The sequence below is a fragment of the Lolium perenne genome, chromosome 7 (genome assembly GCF_019359855.2).
Source record: "Lolium perenne isolate Kyuss_39 chromosome 7, Kyuss_2.0, whole genome shotgun sequence".
NCBI lineage: Eukaryota > Viridiplantae > Streptophyta > Magnoliopsida > Poales > Poaceae > Lolium > Lolium perenne.
Window position 1 is genome coordinate 129,578,390 of NC_067250.2, and position 13,012 is coordinate 129,591,401.

Genomic DNA, 13,012 nt, shown 5'->3' on the forward strand with positions numbered 1-13,012 from the left:
TTCGAGCAGCTCCGGCGAGGTCTGGTGAAATTGATGGGTGGAGGAGACTCAGTGAGGTGAGGGGAGTGGATTGTGTGAAGAGATGAGGTGCTGATCGTCGCTATTTATAGAGGGAGCGAGGTGGCCGGTGTGTCTTGTGGAGGAGCGTCGACGGCGTGGCCTCTCCGTCGATCGAAGGGGCAAGGCGAGGACGGCATCTTGTAGGCGTCGTCCTGGCGATGCTCAACGGCTAGCTGGCGCAGAGAAAAGGCGACGGGATGGCTCGGGAGCTTGCAGGGTTTGTCACGGGGCGCGCGGCATCATTTGGCCGAGGACGACGGCGACGGTGCAGGGGCAGGCCTGGGCTTGTGTCTAGCGTGTAGAGGGCGGGGAGTAGCTACTCAACGTCGCGGTAGGGATGCAGGGCGAGGAGTAGGCTGCTCGAGCGCTCGACGGACCGGCGTGTCCAGGCGCGCTCACCGCGTCGGCCGGCACGCCCTGGCGCGGTTTGGCCACGCGCGTTCTGGCCAAAGTAGAGCCGTGGCGTTGCAGGGGCTTGTACCATTCGTGTCCTTGTGCAGTGTAGATGCTCCAGGACAAGGGCAAGAGTTGAGATGAGGGCTGGAGGTGGAGATGCCAAAGGTGGCCGGCATGGCCACGGTGTGCCTTAGTCTAGGGTTTCTTTCCCCTCTCCTCTCACTTTAATCGACCAGAGCATGCACTAGGGTGAAGCAGGGGTTGTAAGAGAGTGTGATGATCAAGAATTAAAGGGGTTTAGGGAAGAAACCAGTGTGTAAAAGGGTGTGTCTCAATTTGGAAATGATGCCTGCCACCTGTTCGACATAATGGCCGCATGAACTTTTCCTTTGAATTTTGAAATTCTTTTTGGTGAATCTCATTTATATAATAAATGTGAAGTATTGGTGGTGGTGGCAATCAATTTGGAGTTGTTTTGCAAAATGTCAAAAGTGACATAATCTTCTCTTTATTTCAGCATCCCCTCTTGTCACCTTTATTCTGGTCAACCTAGTCAACTCTAGCCATGGTGGTCAACATCAAAGTTGCTCACCTTGACATGGTCTTGGATGACATGGCTTTGGTTGACCAAGTTTAGGTCAAGAAATGAGAAAACCAGGGGGGAAAAGAGGTGAAGAAAATATTTTTGGGTCAAGTGACCATTATCATATGTATGTGAGATTTTTGATTTCTTTGCATTTGATTCTTGGTTCAAGGGTGCAATTGTGTTAGTTTATCACATTGAAGTATTTTAGAAGCAAGGGAGCAAGCAATCTTGGCCTTGGTTGAGGATTTGAAATTTTGCATAAGGTGTATGTGAGTGGGAAATGGGTTTTTCCCATTTTCTCTAATTCCCCTCAATTTAGGGTTTAGTGATCTTGCTTAGGATTCACAAGGCAATGTTTAACCATACTAACACTCATCATGGCAATTGCACAAAAGAATATCACTCAAATGCATATATCTATATGTGGCACTATATGTATAGAAAAAGTTTTTGTTAGTTGCAAATTTTGGGTTTGGGGAAATTATCTCTCTTGTTTATTATTGTTGAAACTTGGGATGTTACACCGGCTCCTGTGGCTGCCTTCGTCATGGCGTTGGCTGCCCTGGCCGTTCCGGCTCCGGCGAGGCTCCGGGTCGCGTTCCTCATTCCGACTCCTCCTAGGCTCGGTCTCACGATCGTTGTTCTGGTTCCGGCGAGGTTCCGGCGTGCGCTCCCTGTTTCTGTTTCTTGAGGGCAGCACGTTGTCGCGGATAATAATTCCACCATGGCCCCGGGGCCTGATGTTTCCGGCTGGACTACGGCGGCGAGGGGGACGCGGGTAACCATTTGGCGGAGGAGAGGGGTTGCGGTACTTGTCCCGTCCAGAGTACATTGCATCCTTTCCCTTTCTTGGATCTGACGGAGGCGTCTTTGATGGGACGGGGATTGGATTTGGGTGCTCTCTGGCTTTCCTTCTGCGTTCCGAAGAGCCGGTTCGCGATTCGTCATCTCGATGGCGATTATCGTGGGCGTCCTTCTGCGCAGTGGAGACGCAATGCTCCGGGTTAGATTCCAACTTGCGCGAAGTGTCTGCCTTGCTCTGCTGCATCATTGCTGACGCGACGAGCGTGCGAACGTAGTCGATATCGATCTCCTCGTTCTTTTTCTTCAAGATCTCTGCAGCCTTCGTCATATTATCCTTCGGGGTGGCGAACGGCTGCTGCTCCGTTGGAGTTGCGAAGGTGATCCTGCGGGGAGCTATCAACTCACGCCGGACCTTTTCGACCTCATGATGAGCTTCAACGATCTTGTCCTCCCAATGCTTTCGGAGTTCCTTGACCTTTGCCAGTCCTTCGTCCACCTCACCTTTCGCTTGTTGGATGAAGTCTTCCACAAAAAGCTGCGGCGTGCTTCCGTTCCTCCCGGCATGGCGGCTGCGGTGTCCTTAAACTTTTTGGCTGTGGCCAGCATCTCCGATCTCTTAGCTTCTAATGCTTCTATGTCTTCGGGAGTGATGGGTTTGTTAAGAATATCCGAGCGATAAACCGCATCCATGCCTGCTTGTGCAACCATCTCTTCGAGCGACAGGAGGTCCTCAGGAAGAATCCTTGCGGGGGTCGCTCCCGCGACATTGGAGATCACGATGGGATGGGCGGGGGTCGGATTGGCTGGCTGTCCCTTCTAATTCATGTTCTCCAGCGCCGCCACGGTCGCAAGTACTGCTTTGGCTGGGCGGAATCAACTTCAGATCGATCACCGTATCCATATTCCTTCACCCTGCGGTCGAACTCTTCGGTGTCCATGGATTGGGTATCTCCGGAAGTGGGCTTAGATTCCCAGAATCGACTCTTCCACCGGGGCTCCGCTTTCTCCGATGACCTCCTGGCGATCCGGAGCAGCGTTTTCCGGCGCCTCAACCTGCACGGGACCAGCTCCGACTTCTTGAGGGGCGACTCCTGCGGTATGGGCTATGAAGTGTACGAAGTGACACCTTTGCTTTTCTAACACTGGAGACCCGGCGGATCTGCACTCGGTCTTCCACCGTTATTTCCTGCTCGGGCGGATTGGGTGGGTTTTAATTTTTTCGGATCTAAGGCGGAATCTTCCTTAGGAAGTTCTGCGACTCAGATCGGATCTTCGCGGCTGCGTCTGCTCAGCGGCGGTCGCGTCAGCGTTACTTACCAGTGGGTTTCCATCGGAATCGACGGTTTCCCCGATGAAGATGTGTATGCCGCCAACTGGGACGATGGAGAGCTTGACGGGGTTAGTCTTAGCCGGAATCCAGCACTCATCCGGAGGGACGATCGGAAGATTCCCGGCGTAAAGAACACGCCCCACCGCGATCGTGTCGTCGTAGCTTCCCATGACGGAACCCTCCCGGTTCCGGCCTCCAGACGCCTCAGGCCCCACGGTGGGCGCCAACTGTCGTTGCCTATTCGACGGTACCTCGGAGGAGGGATCCTCACGAGGGGGAGAAGAAGTAGGGGCCATAGGGCGGAGTGCACACGGGACGGTGGTACGCGATTTACCCAGCTTCGGAACACCTGCACGACGACAGGGCCTACTGCTGCTTGTCTGGAATTATCTGGGCGCTTTCGCGTTGTTACAATGAGTTGTGGTTGTGCCTCTAGGGCTCCCGGGATCCGGCTTATAAAGGCGCACGGATCTAGGGTTTACATGGAGAGTCCTACCCGGATACAGGTTTCCTAACTTCGGTACAATATCTTGCCGTGTACGCCAAGGATCCTCCCTTCCATCTACGTCGTACCGGATCCGGGTCCCCACTGGGCCTTCATGGATCCGGGTTCCTCCAAAGGTCGGTCGGATCCGGCTCCCTGCTCCTGGGCCGGACATCCTCCGTCAGGATCAACAGCAACTGGGCCGCCCGATGGGCCACATGCCTCATCACCATCTGTGGGCCACCCGGGCTTGCCGGATCTAGGCACTGTCGATGGTACACCCATGAAGTATACCCACAACAGAACATTTTTCATGTTTGAACAATTTTCATGTTTGAACGATTTTTAAATTTGAACGATTTTCAAATTTTGAACGGTTTTTTATATTTGAACATTTTTTAATTTAATTTTTTTAAATATTTCTATTTTTCGAATCTGAAAATAAAAGTAAAAAAAAGAAACAGAAAAAACGAAAGAAAAACGAAAACAGAAAACAGAAAAAAGAAAACAGGAAAAAAAGAAACAGAAAATAAGAAACAAAAAAGAAAAGAAAAATCGAAAAAGGAGGCAGCCCGCACCTAACTGGGCCGGCCCGTACCGCGCGCGGTACGCGCCGACCTGGTCGGGGTGTATAGGGTTTGCCGCTGAACTAGCCCCGAAAGTTGATCGGCCCACTATCCTATTTGGTCGGCACCAAGTCACACATCACCGCCAAATCTAGCGCCTTCTCGCACCGCCCAGCCGCTGGGCCGGAGATATTCTCCGAAGAGAACTTCTGCCGGCAGCGCCGCCCCAAACGTCACTCGCGCCGCTCCAGCACTCGAATCCCCATGGCCGCCGCCGCCTCCTCCTCCTCCAGCCCCTTCCCGTTCCCTCCCCGCCGCCCGCCGGACGACACCCTCTTCTACGCCATCTACCCGCTGCCCCTCCCCACGGGCCTCCCTCCCCCGGCTCTCCTCGCCTCGTTGCAGTCCCTCCACCTCGCCCTCCTCTCCCACCTATCCCCCTTCCTCTCCTCCCACCTCTTCCACCGCGACCCCTTCACCCTCTCCCTCCCCGCCGACCCAGCCGCCCCCTGCTCCCTCTGCTCCTCCCCACCAACCCCCCACCTCCACGGCGCGCTCCGCTTCGGCGACTCCCTCCCGGACGAGTGGCTCGCGGTCTCCCTCCTCTTCGCCCTCACCCGCGCCTTCCCCGACACCGTCGCGCGCGCCTGGGACTCGGACGGCGACTTCCTCCTCATCGAGGCCGCCTTCGCGCTCCCGCGCTGGCTCGACCCGGACACGGCCCCCAACCGCGTCTTCATCTCCCGCGGCGAGCTCCACATCCTCCCGCCCTCCCTCTTCCCCCACACGCCCCCCCTCGACGCCGCCCTCCGCGCCGTCCACGACCCCTCCGTCCCCACCCGCGCGTCCGACGCCGTGCAGGCCGCCATCCAGCGCCGCATCTCAGTCACGCCCGCGGAGAACCTCCACACGGCGCGCGTCGTCGCGCCCGCGCCCGTGGCCAAGGTGCTCGCGGAGGAGCCCTGCCTGGTCGCGCGCGCGGTCGAGGGGTTCTACGACCGAGACGTCGACACCATGAAGCACGCCGCCAGGATGACCAGGTTCCTCAGGGGTCCTGCCGGGGACGGGGTTGAGATGGTGAGGACGTCCGTGCGGTTGACGCGGGCGATGTATGCCCAGCTCATGCAGCAGAGCTTCCAGGCGCCCAGGGGTTACCCCATGCCGAGGAGGGAGGAGGGCCCGGACAGGTGGGTGGAGGCGGAGCTGGGGATGAAGATCGCGTGTGGGTTCGAGATGATGTACCAGGAGAGGCGCCACGAGGTGGAGGAAGGGAAGGGGAGCACGTGGGAGGTTTACCGGAACAGCTTGGAGGCGGCGGGGTGCTTTGAGGGGCTGCTTCCTGGTTCCAAGGAGTATAAGAGGGTCATGGAGGATGCAATGCAGTATTACAAGACCTCCAGTTTGTTCTCACGAACAAGGTATTTTTTTTTCAGCTCATAGTTGTGGATTTAGCTATGTCAGATATTTTCAGTATGTTACCATTTATTCCTTTAGTTTCAACCCTTAAAAATTATGCCTATTTTGATTGTCCTAAATCTGTTTCTACTGGAATTACAACAGACATAAATAACTATATTTTGTAGCAGCCGCCACCAGCGCTGCCTTTTCATTAAGAAAATTAGACATAATATTTACAGAGGGGTGCCATGTTTGTTGAGGGGAATCATCACGAAAAACCCAGAATATTCTGTAACCAAAAGTATTGAATGCTACCAAGCACAATTCTTGAGGCTACCTGATTTAAAAGGTCACGACCTCAATAATGTGGATTCTAGCAGTGTTCTGACAGACACTTCTGTGGTATTTCACAGGGAGATACTAAGTGCGCCTGTGCATCGAATAGATGAAATCCTTGCAATGCCGTACTCAGCTGAAGATTTTCAAGGCATTAACCTTCCTCCGAGTGATGACGATTCTTGGCTTTGTAATGGGGAGGATGAGTTGAATGCAGAACTTCATGAGAGGCAGAAGGAAGTAGAAGAGTATGAGGCTTTAAAGAAGCGTACGAAGGGTCAGAAACAAAATGTTTCCAGCAGTTCTAGCTCCCAGCCAAGCGAGTTTAATCTTGGAGAAATCACGGAATCCATGCAGGACTTTGTTCGAAAAATGTCAAGCTTCGAGGGAGCTGAAGTTCCGTCAAACAGGTTCTCTTCTAGACTCATTTGTGATCTTTCTATTCCATGCTTGGCTACTTTTGGTATTATGCCTGCCTTTCGGGAGGACTTAGTTATTTTTTTTGAATGCAATAGTTAGTCGAAAGCATCTCTCTTGTATATATGACAGCAAAATCTTGCTGCGATTAGTAAAGATTACCAAGCTAACTGTTCCATAGCGAAGCACATCGACCACAAACAGGGGGCTGAGCACCACCAGAAAAACTGTCATCTTAAAGAATACCTTGTTTCAGTGAAATGTGTACATCATTTGGAAACATCGAACATAAAATAAAGATAAATGTGAAGTGCAAACTGGTAGATCCTTAGACAGATGGCATTCTTGTGAACATAAAATAAAGATAAATGAAAGAGATTGCAGGACTTATGATGTGTAACGATCTGTGAGGAATTAGTCCTTTGCTGTAGCCATTTCATTATGCATCTGTTCAGCTGGATAGTGATTTGGTACCGAACTAACTATTTTGTTCATGTAGGGAAGAGATGGAATCAGTGGACCTTGATGTCAATCAGTTCTTCAAGGCCATGGAATCAGTTCTAGGGAAGGCGTCGCAAGAGAAAGCCGGCAATGATACTGAAACTGATAGAAAGTCCTCCTCGTCAGACATGGACTTCGGTATTACTACCTTCTACTTCTCATTCCTTAATAAGTATCTGCTGTATTGTTATGTATATTCTCATGTCTTTATTGCATTAGTCGTTAACTTTGATCTCTGAATTCGGGTCTGGTGTGAACTGGGTGTTACTAATTTGAAAATGTTCTCAACGGTGCAGATGATTCTGATTACGAGAATGATTCTGCTGAAGAAGCTGGTGACAAGGATATGGATGATTCTTTCATGGAGACATATTCAGATGCTTTGAATCAAGAGCTAAGTAACACAAGTATCAAAGAAACCTTCTCTCGAGCACCACATCACACCAACGATGAGGTAAACATTCTTTGGGGTCTTCTTTTGACCGGAAAACCACAAATCACACCAACAATGTTCAGGATAGGGCAGTACACTGTGGCGGCTTGAACTTCTTCATTTTGGTCAGTTATGAGTATGGTAGTTTATTACATTCACTGTTGGCTAGTTTTTAAGAAAATGAATAATTAGAAGTGTGATTTGTAAAAAACGCATCCTTAGATTGCATGTGTAGCATGTGAGGTTTAAATGTAGAAACAGATTACACGCACACATACTCCGATAGATCAGAAATTCCTTTGGAACTTCCTCAAACACTAATAATCTTGAGTGGTCAAAGTGTACTATATTCTACAATGCCACAAATATGTAAAGATGTCAATATGCATGATATGTTGTGAACACATAAAAACACTAAATTTGACTAGTTAGGTATCAGATATGCTGAACTGCCAAGACCCACAAAGTTTATCATTTGGGGGCTGTTTGGATTGGTCATTGGTTGTAAAGTTTGTGTGCCCAACGGTATTTAGTTCAAGTGAGATGTAAATACCGGTGGCCACACAAAAATTACAATCATTCCAAGAAGGCTCTTAGCTGCGAGAGAAGTCTATATACTCTATATTATACCCCCTGAGCTTGTCCTCAAGCTTACATTACAACCCTGAACTTTAGTTTGGTTTAAAATACCCTTCTCTCTTTCCATTTGACTCGCTTTAGGCCTAGTCAACTCTGTCTCTCCTCACGACCATGTCACATATAGCCAACTCAAACTGTTCGTTTTTCCTCTCTTTTTCCCCTATCCCTTCTGTTTCCTCTCGTGAGCTCTCCTCTGTCCCATTGTGCACGCTCCCCGATACGGCCCACCACCAGTTGCTGCTGGCAGGTTGTCTCCATGCTGCCGCTCCTTGCTCTGCCCAGCCACGCCTTAAGGTGTCCCTGACACAATCACTTGCCCATTATCAGCATGTGAAGGAGCCTCTGTGTCTCCGTCCTTGTTTATGTCGGCCGTCCTGACAGTGCAGCTTCTGTTGCTGCTTCTTCTGGGTGTGGTAGCGTCATCCTCATGCTAGTCACCGTGGCTGGCACCTTCTACCTGCTCTGCCGCCTGCAATTCCCCAGCTTCACCGTCTCCTGCGTCTGCCTCAACTTCTCGCCTGCTCCGGTTTTGCTGGTGGATTGCTCCAAACCCACACCCAGAAGTGCATCCCTCACTAATCTGTGCTTGCTGCTGAAGTCCACCTATTGTTGCAGTTAGTTATTTTCTGAACTAGTACATCGTAAAATCTTGCCACCATGTGGTGCAGTGCATTGTAGTTCTTATGTTTGATGTTGATAAATTGATGCTTTATTGGATAGTCGGCATTATTTTGACGCTTCTATTGTCCGGGTTTATTTTAAACCAAACTAAATTCTAGGGTCGTAATCTAAATTCAATGGCATGTTCAGGGCGGTAATATGGACTTACCTTGTTAGCTGCGCGCGTACTTTTTTTTTCAATTAATAGTAAATACCGAACTCCTCTATAGGATAAATCATTAAATAAATATACATAATATTTTATTTGTTACTTTGTCCGTTTGAGCAAAATCATTAATAGCAAACTATTTTAAGGACACATACCGAACTCTTTTATTTGTTACTTCGTCTGTTTGACAGATTGGTCGCTTTTACTTTGGAATTGTTACTTGTTCCATTTGGTTTTCCTATTTGGATCAATTTTGGTTCTTTTTAAGTTCAGTTGTGTATCCAGATTATCCGTCAGTCTTGCCATGTAGTATTTGCCAATTAAACAGAAATTTTATGTCTGCACTTTTGTCATTACGAATCCTCAGTTAATAACTCTTTGATGCCGGTGTGATTTTTCTTGCTAGAGATGCTGTTTATTTAACTGAACTAGTAATCCTAAGCAGCATTATTTTGTCTTGCAGGGTCCCTCAAATGTTGCTGATAGTGATGGGGAGATGGCTCCAGTTGATGTGGACTTAAACCTTGTCGAGAGCTTTCTTAACTCGTACTCGTCTCAGCAAGGCCTTCCTGGCCCAGCTTCCAATCTGCTTGGACTTATGGGTGTAAAGGTACCTCCTCCGGATGGTAAAAAATTGTGATTTTGTGTTTTTCAGTGTACACGTGAAACTTCACTGAACATAGGCTGCTTAATTTGTTGTGATGTTGTATCTTTTTATCTTCACTTCACAAAACATTGCTGTACGATGCAAACTGCAAGTAGAGATCACCAAAAGGAACGTTTACTATGACTAACCGACCAACCTATTATGGTGTGTGAACTTTGTATGAAGGACGTTTCAGAAAAAAAAAACAGTGTACATATAGCTTTCTACCAGTTATCTTTCTTTGTTAGGGCTTTTTTCATTCATAGTAATATTGGATGAAAAACATAGAGGTAGGGATTTTTTTTTCCTTTGCTGGGACTACTCATCCATTTGATTTTTTAAAAAGGAATGGAGCATGCATGGAAAAAGTGAAGGCGTTTTTTTTAAACTTTCGCTTAGGTTTCTAAGGGAAAGAAAGTAATTGTACAATCCAGTCAAATCTCTTTTCTACACTCCTATACACAAAATAGGCAAAGGCATAAATTGCATGATAGTGATCCAATCTTACTTTGTTCATTTATTTAACCTTGATGGTTTAATTCCTATGTTTATCCTATTCATATGAATCAAATATCCAGTTCCGCATAATTTCTGTGTTCTTCAATCTTTTATGTTGCACATGCAATCCTGCCCTATTCATGTGTATCTTCTATCCATGGGTTTTATGAATCATGCGGATTAAAGAGGCATTCTGCCAGAGGAGAGTCCTAGCTCCATCACCGATGTTACTGGTCGTTGCACCACTAACCTGCCTCTTGGATTCAAAGGATTTTCATATGAACTTTGGATGATTGGATCCTCAAAAGAAGAGACTGCAGGTTGTTGTATTCGTAATTGGATGGTACTAGCACAATACCTATGTGTTGCAATGGGTCGACAAATGATACAGTTTTGCAAAAAAATAAATTACAGTAAATAGAAGCTTTGGTCTTCATTGTCACTCGGAATAAGATTTTTCCTCATCGGGGGTGCTTTTTTTTATCTCACTGGTGGGACCACTGTAGTGCTCGATCCATTTGCACTTTTCTTTTTGTCCCCGCCTAGTGACACTGATCTGGAGCTAGGCGATGACCCGTCCGATTTTCATGAGGATATGGAGCTAGGCCAGAAGTAAGAATTCTTTTCGCCGCATTCTACGTGGTCTCAAAATTGAATGATATATGAATATTTTCTATTGTTTCCTCTGTACTACTTTCAATAGGGAAGTTTGCATCCACTTCCTTTTGGATAATCATTTTTATTTCCTATGACGCAATCTGCAAACCAAAATCTTGTATGATTCTCGGCATACCACAATTGGTAAAATGTTTTGGCATTTTGCCAATCGAACAGGCCCTTAGATTGTCACATTCTGTTTGCACTAATCTTGGAGCTACAATAAGAAGATGGGTACTTCTTAGCATATGTGAAATGTTGTGGTTGGGAAATTCCGATAGGAATTGGCACTGCCAACGCGCAAACATTGCCGGTGCGTTGTGGTGCGACCATGGAACGCAGGAAATCTAGCTCAATTAAACTCCGGAAAGGATGCAATCAGACGGGAGATTTAGAAACATCACATCAGAGCAAAAAAAAAAAAAAAAGTTGTAGGGACTGAATAATTGCGGCGAACTTTTACCTTTTGGACGCGCCAGAAGGATGCCTCCCACTATTTTCCGATCATCAACTCAACCCCCAAAAGAGATGGGAGAAAAATAAGCCTACAAAAAGTACGAACATCAGAAGGCAAGAGAACTTCGAAATAACCAAATGACCACTCCGCCGCCAGAGGCTGCACTACTAAAAAATATATATACGAACATCTCGTCAGTGCTCACGTATGCAGACACAAGTTAAGCATCTCGTTTGGACGGGAGAAACACTCACATGCACATTTGCAAGTAGAAACGAATCCATTTTCTCTCCACAGGTACATATAGATGTGTGCTACATGCATGTAATGATATTTACAGGTTAAAAAAAGTTGGTTTCTTCATAGATACATAATATAGATGTGTCTATATATGTATTTTTTGTTGCTGATAATACGCCAATACGTAGGCTATACCTAATTTGCTCCACGGATTTATCCTTTTTGTGTAGATCACAGCTCAAAAGATATACTTATGCAAATAGGTGCATGTATATTTTCTTTTATAGATTTGAGCTAAGGGAAATAAAAGGGGAGCTTCTTCTACATTCTAGCTAGTGTAGTGCTTCCTCCCCGTGGATACTGAAGAACGTTCTTTGGACATCCTTGCTGTCACACGAGTACCAACAGTAGCGTCAATGCAATCCTATGAAGAAATAAAAAGCTCGTATGATGAAATGAAAGAACATAATTAGTGCTCAGCCTGAAATATGGCCACCATTTGTAGATGTTCTTGATCTTGGGAGGTGTGTTCTTGGATGGTGGCTTGATTATTTCGCTTCTTAGCTCTCCAACTGCAAACAACAGCTGCTAGAAGTAGCGAGAAATAGTCGAGAGAGCATTTGGTGCACATGGGTACAATGCTCCATGCACTTTCAGATTTTTGAAAATTTCAAAACCTCACATTTCTATGTGGCCAAAAATTATGGCGTTAAATATATAGATAGATACGTAAAGGAGGAGACTACACAAAAAAGTTCTGGTAAAAAATACTTTAAATTTCGAAAAAAACAAAAAAAACAAATTTCTGACAAAAATATATACTGTGGCCAAAAATTATGGCGTTAAATATATAGATAGATACGTAAAGGAGGAAGTACTATTTTATGTTCTACTACCATTTACTGTCAGAAATTTGTCTTTTTTATATTTCCAAAAATACAACGTATTTTTTAACAGGACTTGTTTGCATACACCCGTACTGTATATATCTATCTATATATTTAACACCATAATTTTCAGAGACATAGAAGTGTGAGCTTTTAAAAAAATTAAAAATCTGAAAGTAGAGGGAGCATTGATGCAATGTGTCAAAGACACTTTCTGGAAATAGTCTCCACTTATCGCTTAAATGTGCTATGGATCACCTAAACCTCCGGTTATGATCCCAACATGAAAAACATGGCAACTTGCTATTCCACAGAGGTGTGGATGCTATCTTGAAAGAGTTCTCTCTCCCTAAACGTTTTGACAAGTGCATAGGAAAGACTCTTCTCATCTGAAGCATTTTGACAAGTTCAGGTTTACCATCCTCTCGTGATCTCGTGGTATCCTTGAACCGTAGGTGAGACGAGGAAACACAACACACCTGACTGCTCCCTTGTGCAATAGCAAGATTCAAACCTGAATGACAATGATGAGTGATGCGGCATGATGCAAAAGCTGGATGAGGTCGTCCTAATCAGATCGATCTACGATTAAGAACGACCAAATCGACCCTACGAAGTTCTAGGGTGATGTACCACTAGGCGAGACAGTAGAGTAGAAAGGTGTCATTTACCTCCGCCATGACAGACGATGGAGAGGAGCCGGAGTCGAAGAAGAAGGAGATCTACCTCGGTTTTTGCTGTACACAAGAATGTGATGGGATTCGTAGCATAGAAAACAAAAAATTTCCTACCGCAAGAACGAAAATCAAGCCAAGATGCAATCTAGAAGATGGTAGCAACGAGGAGAT

The 13,012-nt window shown here is 46.7% G+C and overlaps 1 protein-coding gene across 1 annotated transcript; it reads left to right on the forward strand.

The window, feature by feature from the left end:
* The first annotated feature begins 4,401 nt into the window (after positions 1-4,401).
* LOC127318573 (protein ecdysoneless homolog) lies at positions 4,402-9,606 on the forward strand. The gene is made up of 5 exons (XM_051349054.2): positions 4,402-5,644; positions 6,038-6,370; positions 6,877-7,016; positions 7,175-7,332; positions 9,243-9,606. Exons 1-5 carry the CDS (start codon positions 4,491-4,493, stop codon positions 9,417-9,419), a joined length of 1,962 nt encoding a protein of 653 aa, XP_051205014.1. The 5' UTR covers positions 4,402-4,490; the 3' UTR covers positions 9,420-9,606.
* Positions 9,607-13,012: the final 3,406 nt, after the last annotated feature.